Source organism: Petromyzon marinus, chromosome 17, assembly GCF_048934315.1.
Source record: "Petromyzon marinus isolate PM22_M1 ecotype Great Lakes invasive population chromosome 17, UKy_Petmar_22M1.pri1.0, whole genome shotgun sequence".
Taxonomy (NCBI): domain Eukaryota; kingdom Metazoa; phylum Chordata; class Hyperoartia; order Petromyzontiformes; family Petromyzontidae; genus Petromyzon; species Petromyzon marinus.
In genome coordinates, this window is record NC_133683.1 from 9382606 (window position 1) to 9396840 (window position 14235).

At 46.5% G+C, this 14235-nt stretch overlaps 1 protein-coding gene across 1 annotated transcript in view; it reads left to right on the plus strand.

Annotated features, from left to right (window-relative positions):
• Positions 1 to 6618, plus strand: part of TMEM62 (transmembrane protein 62) — a 39662-nt gene extending 33044 nt beyond the window's left edge. The window contains exons 12-15 of the mRNA XM_076067594.1: positions 365 to 449; positions 2428 to 2532; positions 5636 to 5754; positions 5976 to 6618. Coding sequence (XP_075923709.1) covers positions 365 to 449; positions 2428 to 2532; positions 5636 to 5754; positions 5976 to 6290 — 624 coding nt within the window. The 3' untranslated portion in view covers positions 6291 to 6618. The remainder of the gene's footprint in view (positions 1 to 364; positions 450 to 2427; positions 2533 to 5635; positions 5755 to 5975) is intronic.
• The last annotated feature ends 7617 nt before the right edge of the window (positions 6619 to 14235 follow it).

Genomic DNA, 14235 nt, shown 5'->3' on the forward strand with positions numbered 1-14235 from the left:
CCACGTCGGTGGCATTAGTCATGATTTCTCACTTAACAGAGCGGTCCGTGTGAAAGGTGCTGCCATCTTCCAATCCATAACGTCCTCTGAAGCTGTAAACTCCCTTAAACCTGCCTTCCTCCTCCCATGACTCACTGCTCTGTCGCAAACAAACTATAAACTAAACTATTGGTTATTTTACCAGGTAAGGCACACTGAGCTATGTAGCCCTTTTTCAGAAGCGACCTGGCTATCACAAATTATAGCTCAATGAATTTGCTTATGACGTGGAAATGTATAGCAGCCAAATACTCGAAACACATATCCCACTCCTATCCCGCATGCAGGCGACCTTACCGTGCTGGTTTTCCGTGCGTGTCCGCAGGGCTGTGTAGTCTTCTTGCTGTGCTCCCTGCTGCACACACTGGTGCTGGCGCTCGTGCGCTACCACGGCTTCCCTTCCCTGCTGGGTGAGTCAGTGTCGGGTTGACGTCGGCTCCATGGGACGGATACGTGACTCAAATGATATCTGTGGTACACCATGTACGTGGCATTTAAAACTACCAGCCACAGTTTTTGTTTTATCAGGCAGATAAACTAAACTAAAAACTCATTTTTATTTTACCAGGTCAGGCCCACTGAGATCTGGCCACAAATGATAGCTCAACGAAGTGGCTCATAACGTGGAAATGTATAGCAGCCAAATACTCTGAACGCATGTTGATTATAAATGTGGTGGGAAAAACCAGAAGAACCGGAGAAAAATTCACGCAACCGCGGGGAGACAGACAGTGCAAATTCCAAATATAGAAGCGTCAGGGTCGGGATCCAACCCACGACCTCTTGTATACCAGGCGAGGTAGTTAACATCTCGCCACCGTGTCACCCTCTTCTCATCCAATACAAAAATCTCATCCATTACAGAACGTTTGTGTTGTTCAATGCAGAAACTTCGATTAATCCAAAACAGAGCCTTCAAACGATGCAGAACCCCTTCAGCTTCCGGTTCACTTTGCAGGCCAGTGTCAACCACTCATGTTAGCTGTGTAGCTCAACACGCTAACCACTGCACCACCGCTCTTCCCAAAACCTTTTTCCACGTCTAAAAAAAAACACCCTTGCCTAACTTATTCCTAAACCTTTGTCTCGTCTGATAAACAACTCTTTCCATTTCCAATATCGAATATTTAGCCTCATCCAAGACAGAATGGTTGATGGATCCAACATTTAACCCTCTTCACATCTAATGCCATTGCAGTATTGCTACTGATCAAACCAAGGTTAAGAAGTGACCACGGCCAAAGCCACCGATGCCACCCCACGCCTTATTGCCAACGCATTCCACGCCCCCCCCCCCACCTCCTGCTAGATCCATAAGTTACAGAAAAGTCAACATGCGTCCTCCAAGCTCTGCCCTCACAGTCTCCCACCGTCCTCGGAGGAGGATCTTGTGTACCTCGCAGAAATAATCACGCATGACAACATCGACTTGAAGAGTTGACCAGAAATCTGACAGTACTGCAAGTCAGTTACTCAAGAAGACCATTTCGTGAGCACACCACACCCTTGTCCTTGCATTGGCTACTAATCTAATATCAAATTCATTATAAAGTTCCTGCTATTTACCTACAAGGCTGTCAATGGGTTAGCCTCACATTACTTACAGGAACTGATCAACTTCTATACACCACCAATGAGGTCCTTGAGATATTCTGATAGCCTTCTTCTTAGTTTACCGAGGTCAAGGCTCCGTTCCTGGGGTGATAGTGCTTTTTACAGTGCTGCTCCAAGGCTATGGAACGTGTTACCTCTGACAATAAGACAATCAAAATTCTTCAGAGCTATTTAAATCTCGCCCTGAAAACTCACCTCTTTAAAATGTCCGTTTCCCCATAATTTTTGTCATTTACCGCTGGCTCTGCCTTATTTCCTGCTTTCCATAACCCAGGGTGCATTGTGATCCTTGGATGAAATGTGCCTTAGAATTTTAAAATTATTATTACTCACCCCCTTATCTCTCGTTTATTGCTACACACGATGAGGACCTGGCTTACGAGACCGACCGATTCTTCTCGCACACACCGTGTTCATCTGCCACACCGGAAGTGACGTCGCACTCCCCGCTTCGGAGAAAAGGGTTGTCGTTTAAGAGCTCGGTGGGGGGGGGGGAGGAAAAAAAAGAACTATGGGCAGGGAATTTCAAAGAAGCGGAGCACTCTTCATAGAGAAGCGCTTTCTGCTTCGGAGAGCGCTCCTCTGCTTTGGAATTCCCTCCCCATCGTCCTTTTTTCTTTCTTCTCCCCCCCACCAAGCTTTTAAATGACAACCCCTTTGGTTCGATTCGTGAAACACGGCAACGTGTCAATTTACACGCGCCGAAAGTGCTGCCGTGGCTGCTGCCGGTTGCTTGATGTCTTTTTGTGTCTTCGCGCTGTGCGCTCTGTGCAGCGTCGTCGGGGTGGCTGGCGCGGTGCTACCACTCCTTCTGGCTGCTCTGCCGCAGCGACAGACTCTTCTACCCACTCTTTGTGCTCTCCGTCTACACAGTGATCGGTGGGTGGTGTCAATGCAGAACACGTGATGCATGCCGGTCTGTAGGGGCGCAGCTACCTATTTCAATTGGGGGGCTATGCAAGATCCCACTGTGGGCCCCCCCACCTTTCTCCTGACTCACTATTACTGAAATAGCTACCGATGTTTTTCACCCCGTATACCAGGGGTCGGGAACCTATGGCTCGCGAGCCAGATGTGGCTCTTTTGATGATTGCATATGGCTCGCAGATAAAACAAAATATTCTCACTTGTTTTAATCCATCCATCGATTTTTCACTGCGCATGTCCTGTTCAGGGCTGCAGGAGCAATTGTCCATTATTTTAATTGGATGATACTGGCCTACGTTTGCCGTTGCTGGGTAAAACAGGTAAACGCCCCCTTTTGAATCAGTCTGAGACTGCGTCTGCTCGGTCATTAGCTCAAAGCTAACCCTTCGACGAAGAAGATGGCGAAAAGAAAAAAAGACGACGAGTATCGTACATTTCAGGACGAATGGACCGAAGAATTCGCCTTTGTGGAGAGAGCGGGTTCTGCGGTGTGTCTAATTTGCAATGACAAAATTACATCGTTGAAACGGTCGAATGTAAAGCGGCACTTCGACACGCGCCACGCTACCTTTGCATCAAAATATCCTGCGGGAGACAGCAGAAAGAAAGCGTGCCAAGAGCTTCTGAGCAGGGTGCAAGCTAGCCAGCAGCAACTCCGCGTATGGACCCGGCAAGGTGACTATAATTCGGCTAGCTTTGCTGGTTCTTTAGCAATAGTGAGGAACGGAAAACCATTCACAGATGGCGAGTATGCTAAAACGTTCATGCTGGATGTAGCCAATGAACTTTTTGATGATCTTCCGAACAAAGACAAGATAATCAAACGGATACAAGACATGCCTCTGTCGGCAAGAACTGTTCATGATCGTACCATCGTGATGGCAAACAAAGTGGAGGAAACGCAAGTGAAGGACATAAATGCAGCGCCGTTCTTTTCTCTGGCTTTGGATGAGTCAACAGACGTGAGCCATTTGTCGCAGTTCAGCGTGATTGCAAGATATGCTGTTGGTGACACACTGCGCGAAGAAAGTCTTGCTGTTCTGCCATTAAAAGGGTCCACAAGAGGTGAGGATTTATTCAAGTCTTTCATGGAGTTTGCTCAAGAAAAAAGTCTACCTATGGATAAACTTCTCTCAGTGTGTACTGATGGTGCTCCGTGTATGGTGGGGAAAAACAAAGGATTTGTGGCGTTTCTCCGTGAACATGAAAATAGACCCATCCTAAGTTTCCATTGCATTATACACCAGGAGGCACTTTGTGCTCAGATGTGTGACAGGCAGTTTGGCGAAGTGATGTCGCTGGTCATTCGTGTGATCAACTTTATTGTTGCCCGAGCCTTAAATGATCGCCAGTTTAAAACACTGCTGGATGAAGTTGTAAATAACTATCCTGGTCTGCTTTTGCACAGCAATGTGCGTTGGTTGTCAAGAGGGAAGGTGCTTAGCCGTTTTGCGGCTTGCCTGAACGAAATCCGGACTTTCCTTGAAATGAAAGGCGTCGGGCATCCTGAGCTAGCCGACACCGAGTGGCTCCTCAAGTTTTACTATCTCGTAGATCTGACTGAACATCTGAACCAGCTCAACGTGAAAATGCAAGGCATTGGAAATACAGTGTTATCCCTTCAACAAGCTGTATTTGCTTTTGAAAACAAGCTGGAGCTTTTCATCACGGATCTTGAAACAGGTCGTTTACTACATTTTGAAAAACTGAGCCAATTTAAAGATGCATGCACAGCAAGTGAGCCCATTCAAAACCTTGATCTCCACCAGCTAGCTGGCTGCACATCCAGTCTCCTACAGTCCTTCAAAGCACGCTTTGGAGAATTTCGTGAGCACACTCGTCTTTTTAAGTTCATCACCCATCCAAACGAGTGTTCACTGAACACAGCCGACCTGAATTACATCCCTGGTGTCTCCGTCAGAGATTTTGAAGCAGAAGTGGCTGACCTGAAGGCCTCAGACATGTGGGTGAATAAGTTCAAATCACTGAATGAAGATTTGGAAAGAATCACACGACAGAAAGCGGAGTTGGCGAGCAAGCACATGTGGACAGAAATGAAAAAACTCCAACCCGAAGACCAGCTGATTCTCAAAACTTGGAACGCGCTTCCTGTCACATACCACACACTGCAGCGTGTGAGTATTGCTGTATTGACCATGTTTGGATCTACGTATGCATGTGAGCAGTCATTCTCACATCTTAAAAACATCAAGTCCAACCTACGATCACGTTTAACGGATGAAAGCCTCAACGCTTGCATGAAGCTTAACCTCACCAAGTACCAACCCGACTACAAAGACATCAGCAAATCCATGCAGCACCAGAAGTCGCATTAATGGTGAGTGTTATAACAACATTATTTAAAAGAATAAATTCAGAGGCTTATTATACTGACATTTAGTTGAATTCACTTTTAAAATATATTATATGGCTCTCACTGAAATAAATTTCCAAATTTTTTGCTTTCATGGCTCTCTTAGTCAAAAAGGTTCCCGACCCCTGCCGTATACAATGTAGGCTGTAACTATATATAATTTTAGTTGCACCGTGTATTGGGTTTAAATGAAGAAGTCTCACCGCAGTGACAGTATTCATAAAAATATTTAAAGGTAATTAAGTTATCGTGAGTCTCACTTTCATGCGCAAGTCAGTTTGCAAAATAATCCGGTGGTGTTCAGTAACAAACACCAGCGGTAGCGGCTACTAGATTTTACACTGTGCGTATCTTTCGGAAATATTTTTTTTATTTGTAACCATGTCTTTTTTAGCATTTATGCTTAATTATTGGAATAACCTTTCTTAACATTGTATTTGTTTTGTATCTCGTGCCCCCTTGTGGCCGACTGGGCCCCTATGCATCGCATAGCGCTGCCCCATACCCCTGCCTGTCTGCTCTCAGTCCCTGGAATGGAAGAGCATCCCCACGGGTCATCCCCTTGTGTGCATCCCACTCCACGGCTTGTAATACAATGGCCACTCTCATTGCCGGGCTCTTTTGATCACAACGGTCTAAAACGTTCACAAACTCTCTTGTGTCCACCCCCACCCCCCCCAGGACCGTGGTTCGTCGGAGAAATGATCGATGGCAGCTACGGTGCTTGTTTCTCGTTCGGCATCGTCACCGGAGAGAAGTTTTTCCAGAGCGGCTTGACGTTCTACATGGGTATCTTTCAGGTGATGAGCGTCGCAGTACAGCGCCGCTTGCGTTAGAAACAGGCATCCACGTTCGTTGTCGGGCACTCTGCTCCAGGCCCTTGACCTCCTCAACCACATGGCTCGCCGCACGTGCCAACCCATGGGCGTTCGGCTTGCCGTCGTCGCCACCATCGTCGCCCATTTTGTCCATCTCGTCATTGTCCCTCTCACCCCCCCACCCCCACCCCCATCCGGGCCAGGTGCTGTTCTTCAACGTGCCGCTCACGCTCTACTCCTGCTGGGTGCTGCGCCTGCGTGCGTCCACGGGCCTCGCGTTCGGGTCGCACGCCCGCGGCACCGCGGGACGCTGCCGCACGCTGCTGGTGCACGTGCCGGCCCTCGCCCTGCTGGCGTGGCAGGCGCAGGGCGCCGCGGCGACTCTGCAGGCATACGGCGCGCTGGCGTTTGTCCTGAGCCCCATGCGCACGTGGACGCTGGTGCTGGCCGTGGTGCTGGCGCAACGATCGTGGACTTGGGACTGCACGGTGCCGTGTGCCACCCGCAGGGACAGCTGAGTACGCTGGAGCTGACCGCTTCCCTTTTAGTTACCCAAAACGTTCGAATGAAAACAAATACACCAGGATATTTAATAAATTACTTTATACGCAGGCAAACTGCGCCTAGCGCTCAAGGTGCATTCCTAGAGAAGTGAGCACTACTCGAATCAGTGCTAAAAAGGGGTCATATCATTGTATATATAGGGATGCGTTCCCAACATCGTTATTTCGTATGAGCAATGTATGAGGGCTTCATTGGAGTATGAGTAATCACGATAAGAATAATACAGATGGTAAACTTTTGATGAATGAAAATTATTTAATAAAATAACATCAGTAAGTATTATGTACTGTACTCGTGAGTGCATTCTACTGTACTCTTTCTACAAGGCAGTGGTAAGAGAGGTTATAGGAGCTGTTGCTGCTGCACTCCCGATCTGCATCAATCTCAGAGAAGAGCTCCAGGACCTCCGTGCTGGTCTTAGCGATGCCCTCAATCTATATTTCTGTGGCGAGGTTTCTCTTCGGTGGTGCTTGAGACTCTATCCTGGTGTCGTGAGTTATGACCTGGCTAAACATGCTGGCTGTCACCTGATGAAGCTAGTTGTAATTACTGGCGAAACATCGTACTCAGATTTTAAATGTTGTGGCTTGGCTCTGCAACATACGGGTGTGCTGTACTAGTGACGAATTGACATGTTCTGTTTACGTGACAACCCTTACTAATCTTGATTTGAAGCTTTCGTGACTGCAGGAATCCATACTCTTTGGTTCTCTTGGTAAAGTCACGTAGGTATAAAATAAAATGAAATAAATCACAACGTTTCGATCGCAACACATGCGGTCGTCCTCAGGCGGAAAAAATATAATCCAGCAGTGGAACTGCTGAACTAGCAAGAGAGCTGTTACAACAAGGAGGTTATATATGTGGCGATGGGCAAGCAAGCGGGGTCTGAGCCGGATACTCGGACCGTACAATCCGCAAAGGTGCCTCCCCAGCCACGGGGAGACAACCTTCTGAGGATCCAACCAAAACCATCACTTTACTATGCATAGCAGGGGTTACCAAAAAGATTTCCAAAATCTTAAACAAATACAAGATCCAGGTTCGTTTCAACACAGTACACAAAATCCGTGATTTAATCCCATCTGTAAAGGATGTGATTCCTGACATGCAATACCCTGGTGTCTACAAACTGAGTTGTGGTTGTGGCAGCAGTTACATTGGGGAAACGAAACACCATGTCTCGGACCGCGTTCGTGAACACAAGGCAGATCTGAAACACGGTAGGACCAATACCTCTGCCGTTGCTGATCATTGTTTTAACGCTGTGGGCTCACACGAAATAGATTTTTCCAAGACGGAGATACTCTGCAAACCTACCGGCTACCTTCAGAGATTTGTTCATGAAGCCTCCCAGATAAATAAACACAGACACAACTTCAAACGAGCAGATGGGTACAAACTGAGCAATCATTGGAAGGACGTTATTAACCAGGTAAAGTCTTAACTGACTGTGATGTTTCCATCCTACCTGCCTATGTCAGCTCTTATTTCCGACTTTCTGCGTGTGCCTCTCTCTCTATTCTTCTCTCTTAGATCTCTCACATGTCCTTTGGATTGCACTCTCATGCTCACATGTCCTTTGGATTGCACTCTCATGCTCACATGTCCTTTGGATTGCACTCTCATGCTCACATGTCCTTTGGATTGCACTCTCATGCTCACATGTCCTTTGGATTGCACTCTCATGTTCACTTCCTTTGGATTGCATTCTCATGGTGCTAATCTCTAATTAACACTGCAGTTGTGCGCATATGCAGGTATGATACTCTTATGCGGTGACGGAAGCTCATTCATGCTAATCTCCCTCCCTAATCACTCTCTCCCTAATATCCCCCATTAACACAACTGAGGTGCTCGCGTCCGGGGGTGGAATTCTTTTCCAGCTCAGACCCCGCTTGCTTGCCCATCGCCACATCTATAACCTCCTTGTTGTAACTGCTCTCTCGCTGGTTCAGCAGTTCCACTGCTGGATTATATTTTTTCCGCCTGAGGACGACCGCTTGTGTTGCAATCGAAACAACGTGATTTATTTTATTTTATATTTACATGAATTTACCGAAGGAACCAAAGAGTATACAACCCTTACTAGTTGGCTGTCGGGTGGTGGTGGGTTTTAACGACAAATTTATATATTTACGCGATCTAACCCAAAAAACCTATTATGGATGCTGTGATAATATTAAAAAAATATATAACATCGATATATTATTCTTTGTATGTAATAGTTACCACGAAGCGTAATAATCGAATCGTGGGCGGTGGAGGTCTGTGGTTGGCTCAGAGCCGTGCGTCGCTCTCATTGGCTGAGCTACTGGCAGGGGTGGTGTGACGCTTCCTCTGCGAGCGCTGCTGCGTGCTCTCACACGTGTGCCCGTTAGGGGCCTTCCATTTAGTACGGATGCAGGGAGGGTGTTAACCCAAATGCGCATGCTTATGGGGGGGTCTACTGAAAATGTACGTACACATGGGAAACGGGGGGGGGGGGTGAAGCCTCAATAATAATTTGTCTACATTGGCCTTCAAATGAGCCACAGTTCAGTTTCTTCAGCTGTCAGACAAGTAATACCGAGAGAAGTAGGACTGTGGGAGAGGTATCACTTGTATGCCACCATACCCCTGATTGCAAGCTATCATGCAGCTTAGCAGTGAGTGACATAGTCTTGCGGCCTGCCCCATGGATTACACATCCTTCAATCTGGCCTCACTGCAGACTACCGCTGGCTCAAGATTCTAGCTGCCGCGGTGCTCTGTTCGTGCTGCTGCTGCCCGGACTTCAGTACTAATGTAGTGGGTTCTTTTATGGAGACAGAGACGTTGAGGTAGAGGCAACACGGTGTGTTTATTTCTAACTACAGCAACTCCCTTACGCCCCCTATCTAGAGAGGTATGGCCTCCGGGCTATCATGACCTAAACACTGCCGCCTTCTGGCTCCCAGCCCTCCGGCTATCCGTGTCCTAGGGGAGGCTACCTGACCCGACCCAGCCAAGGTACCGGTCTTGACCACTGGTCCCAGCTCGGCCCGGCCCTTACAAGGACGTCAGGCTCGAGGTCCCAGGGTCCTGACTAGGGAGGCTATCCTGACCCGACCCAGCCAAGGTGCGGGTCCGACCACTGGTCCAAGGTCGACCCGGCCCTTACAAGGGCAGTGGGCTCGAGGTCCCAGGGTCCTAGTCTAGCTGTTCTTCAGTTTTCATAACTCTGCCCTCAACCTGTGTTGAGGTCCGGCTTTTATACACCTCTCCGGTGTGTCAGCCTCTGGCCACGCCCCCTTTTCAGGAGGTGGGGGCCCCGGGGGATCCCAGGATCCCCCGCAGCCCCCTCCCTCCTGTTGGAAGGGGCCTGCGGGGGATCCCAGAACACCCCGCAGCCCCCTCCTTCCCGGACTGTTCGCCATTGCGGGTAAGTGCAGCACATCTACAGCGCTGCACATGCGCGTACGCGATTCGACACTACACTAACACTGCTCTGTACGTCGGTCTACTGTTACAGCAGATGTTCAGTCGACGCACTTTGTATTGAGAATAATTCACCGAGGTTTAATTGTGTTTTAAGATCATAATAGACGTGTCTTTGAATAACCAGTGAAGATGGATAAAATGGTCAAGTATAACTGTACAAAGCTGTGTTTAAAGCTAGGCCGATATTTAATCTGCATGGATTAAATATCGGCCGTTCTATAGGAGCTGGGGGGGGGGTGCGTCAAGCGTACGTACGCAGGTCGGGGGGGGGGGGTGTAGAATGTACGCATGCGTACAGGGAGGGGGGGAAGGGGTCAAGTTTTGACAGATTTTTGCGTACGTACTAAATGGATGGCCCCTTAAGAATTTCTAGATTTTAATTTTTATCGTAGAAATTTTCTCCTCCGGGACAAAGAGCGCCATCACGTCCCGGCATTCTAAGGGTCTGTGCTTGCGAGGTCTGCCTGTACCCCCAATAAACGACTTTAAATACTCTGTAAGTCACCAAAAGGGATGTTGCATTCCAGAATCCATGCATGTATAGTGTGCAATACAAAGGCACACACTATACAGGAGGCAACACGTTTAATAAACAACCTACACTCTGGGTTCTATAGCTATGTGTGGCTATACGGTTCGCTATGTACGTGTAAGTTAACTGTAACGAACGGGCCAGTCAGCACACACGTTGCCTGACCCACGATCCCCAGCTAAGACTTGACGACGAACGAGGCGCGAAGATGATCCTCACAATGAACCCCGATCCCTCGATGCTCCCCCTTTATTTCCGTGTTTACAGCCTCACCCCCTACTGTATCGAGTCAGGAGCTCCTCCCGGTCATGTGTCCCTCAAGCCTCCGAGAGAGGTTCCCGGCGCTCAGCGGCACTCCAGAAATAGTGGCTGGCGCTAACTGTATAGTGACAGTAGATTTGAAGCTTTTGTGACTGCAAAGATACATACTCTATGGTTGTTTACCAAAAATATTTCCAAATTCTTAGTTTTTTTGGTAAAGTCACGTTGAAGAGAAACAACAAAATAATAAAATATATATAAAACAATAAAAAAATTCTCACGACGTTTCGACCATAACTCAAACGGTCATCTTCAGGTGTGTTGGTTTGCATAAATTTATTTTTAAACGGCGCATTTATTTAATTATAAAAAACGTTGGCGTCACGCGCAGCGATTTGGCAGTTTGCCCAGGACTAGTCCATCTATTTTTTTTGAAAAGAGGAGGGGGGAGACGAAATTTTTTATAATGTATGCTGTCTGAAAGCCACTGTAAGCATGAACAATTAAGAACTGAAATGGTTTATCAAATCTTTCCAATGATTGCTAAGATAGAATCCATCTTCTCGGTTGAAATTGTCTCTGTGCTTGTATATGTGGATAGCCTCATGAACGAATCTCTCATGGAAGCCAGATGGCTTACAAAGAACCTCCGTCTTGGAAAAGTCAATGGCATGTGAGCCTACTGAATTAGAACAATGATCTGCTACGGCCGAGGTGTTGGTCCTACCGTGTTTAAGGTCTGCTTTATGTTCACGAATGCGGTCCGAGACATGGCGTTTGGTTTCTCCAATGTAACTACTACCACAGAGGCAACTTAGTTTGTAGACACCAGGGTATTGTATGTCCGGAATCACATCTTTTACAGACGGAACCAGATCACGGATTTTATGTAATGTGTTGAAACGGACCTGGATCTTGTGTTTATTCAAGATTTTGGAGATCTTTTTTGTGATCCCAGCAATGTAGGGTAAAGTGATGGTTTTGAAAGGCTCCTCAAGAGGGTTCTTCTTCATGGTTTGAGTGATAGCTTTGCGGATTGTATAGTCGGAGTAACCATTAGCCCTAAGAGCTTGGTGTACGTGCTTGAGTTCACTGCTTATGTGTTCCTGGTCGGATATGCATTGGGCTCTATGATACAGAGTCTTGATGAGAGAATTCTTCTGTGATGGATGGTGGTGGGAATCCGGTTTCAGATAAGCATCCGTATGGGTAGCTTTCCTGTAGACAGAGTGGCTCATTGAACCATCAGGTCTCTTTTTAATTAGGACATCCAAAAAAGGTATCTTGCCATCTATTTCGACTTCCATGGTAAATCTGATGGCTGGGTGTATGGAATTGATGTGGTCGAAGAATTGGTCTAGAGCAGGCCGACCATGTGGCCAGATGACAAAAGTGTCATCCACGTACCTCTTCCATAAGGTTGGGCGCAGAGTGGCGGTCTGGATGGCGTCAGTCTCAAATTTCTCCATGAAAATGTTAGCTATAACTGGAGAAAGGGGGGAGCCCATTGGGGTGCCCTCAGTTTGTTTGTAGAAAGTTCCATTCCAAGTGAAGTATGTATTGGTTAAACAGTGTTTAACAGGAACCTGTACCTGACACCATTGCAATCATTGAAGACTTGGTTCATCAAGGACTAAACACTGAGGTACCCCCCCTGGTGAGACACTGTTTAACCAATACATACTTCACTTGGAATGGAACTTTCTACAAACAAACTGAGGGCACCCCAATGGGCTCCCCCCTTTCTCCAGTTATAGCTAACATTTTCATGGAGAAATTTGAGACTGACGCCATCCAGACTGCCACTCTGCGCCCAACCTTATGGAAGAGGTACGTGGATGACACTTTTGTCATCTGGCCACATGGCCGGCCTGCTCTAGACCAATTCTTCGACCACATCAATTCCATACACCCAACCATCAGATTTACCATGGAAGTCGAAATAGATGGCAAGATACCTTTTTTGGATGTCCTAATTAAAAAGAGACCTGATGGTTCAATGAGCCACTCTGTCTACAGGAAAGCTACCCATACGGATGCTTATCTGAAACCGGATTCCCACCACCATCCATCACAGAAGAATTCTCTCATCAAGACTCTGTATCATAGAGCCCAATGCATATCCGACCAGGAACACATAAGCAGTGAACTCAAGCACGTACACCATGCTCTTAGAGCTAATGGTTACTCCGACTATACAATCCGCAAAGCTATCACTCAAACCATGAAGAAGAACCCTCTTGAGGAGCCTTTCAAAACCATCACTTTACCCTACATTGCTGGGATCACAAAAAAGATCTCCAAAATCTTGAATAAACACAAGATCCAGGTCTGTTTCAACACATTACATAAAATCCGTGATCTGGTTCCGTCTGTAAAAGATGTGATTCCGGACATACAATACCCTGGTGTCTACAAACTAAGTTGCCTCTGTGGTAGTAGTTACATTGGAGAAACCAAACGCCATGTCTCGGACCGCATTCGTGAACATAAAGCAGACCTTAAACACGGTAGGACCAACACCTCGGCCGTAGCAGATCATTGTTCTAATTCAGTAGGCTCACATGCCATTGACTTTTCCAAGACGGAGGTTCTTTGTAAGCCATCTGGCTTCCATGAGAGATTCGTTCATGAGGCTATCCACATATACAAGCACAGAGACAATTTCAACCGAGAAGATGGATTCTATCTTAGCAATCATTGGAAAGATTTGATAAACCATTTCAGTTCTTAATTGTTCACGCTTACAGTGGCTTTCAGACAGCATACATTATAAAAAATTTCGTCTCCCCCCTCCTCTTTTCAAAAAAATAGATGGACTAGTCCTGGGCAAACTGCCAAATCGCTGCGTGTGACGCCAACGTTTTTTATAATTAAATAAATGCGCCGTTTAAAAATAAATTTATGCAAACCAACACACCTGAAGATGACCGTTTGAGTTATGGTCGAAACGTCGTGAGAATTTTTTATTGTTTTATATATATTTTATTATTTTGTTGTTTCTCTTCAACGTGACTTTACCGAAAAAACTAAGAATATGAATTACTGCAGTCACGAAAGCTTTAAATCAAAATTTAAGATTTCCAAAATTCTAAACAAACACAAGATCCAGGTCCGGTTCAATACAGTACATGAAATCCGTGATCTGATCCCATCTGTAAAGGATGTCATTCCTGACTTGCAGTACCCCAGTGTTTACAAATTGAGTTGTACCTGCGGTGACTGCTATATCGGGGAGACGAAACGACATATTTCTGACCGAATTCGTGAGCACAAATCAGATTTGAAACACAGTAGAACGAATTCTTCGGCCGTAGCTGATCATTGTTTCAACACAGCGGCTTCTCATGACATTATTTTCTCCGATACCAACGTACTCTGCAAACCTCCCAGTTATTACCAAAGATTTGTCCATGAAGCCATCCAGATATACAAAGATAGACACAACTTCAACCGAGAGGATGGTTTTAAATTGAGCAACCATTGGAAAGATGTCATCAACCAATTCAAACTTTAGCTGCCTTATAATTTTGATTTAAAGCTTTCGTGACTGCAGAGATTCATATTCTTGGTTGACTTTGTACAGCCATTTCCATTTCTTCCAGTGGTTGTACTCGCTTTCGAGCAGCGCGCCATCGCTTCCC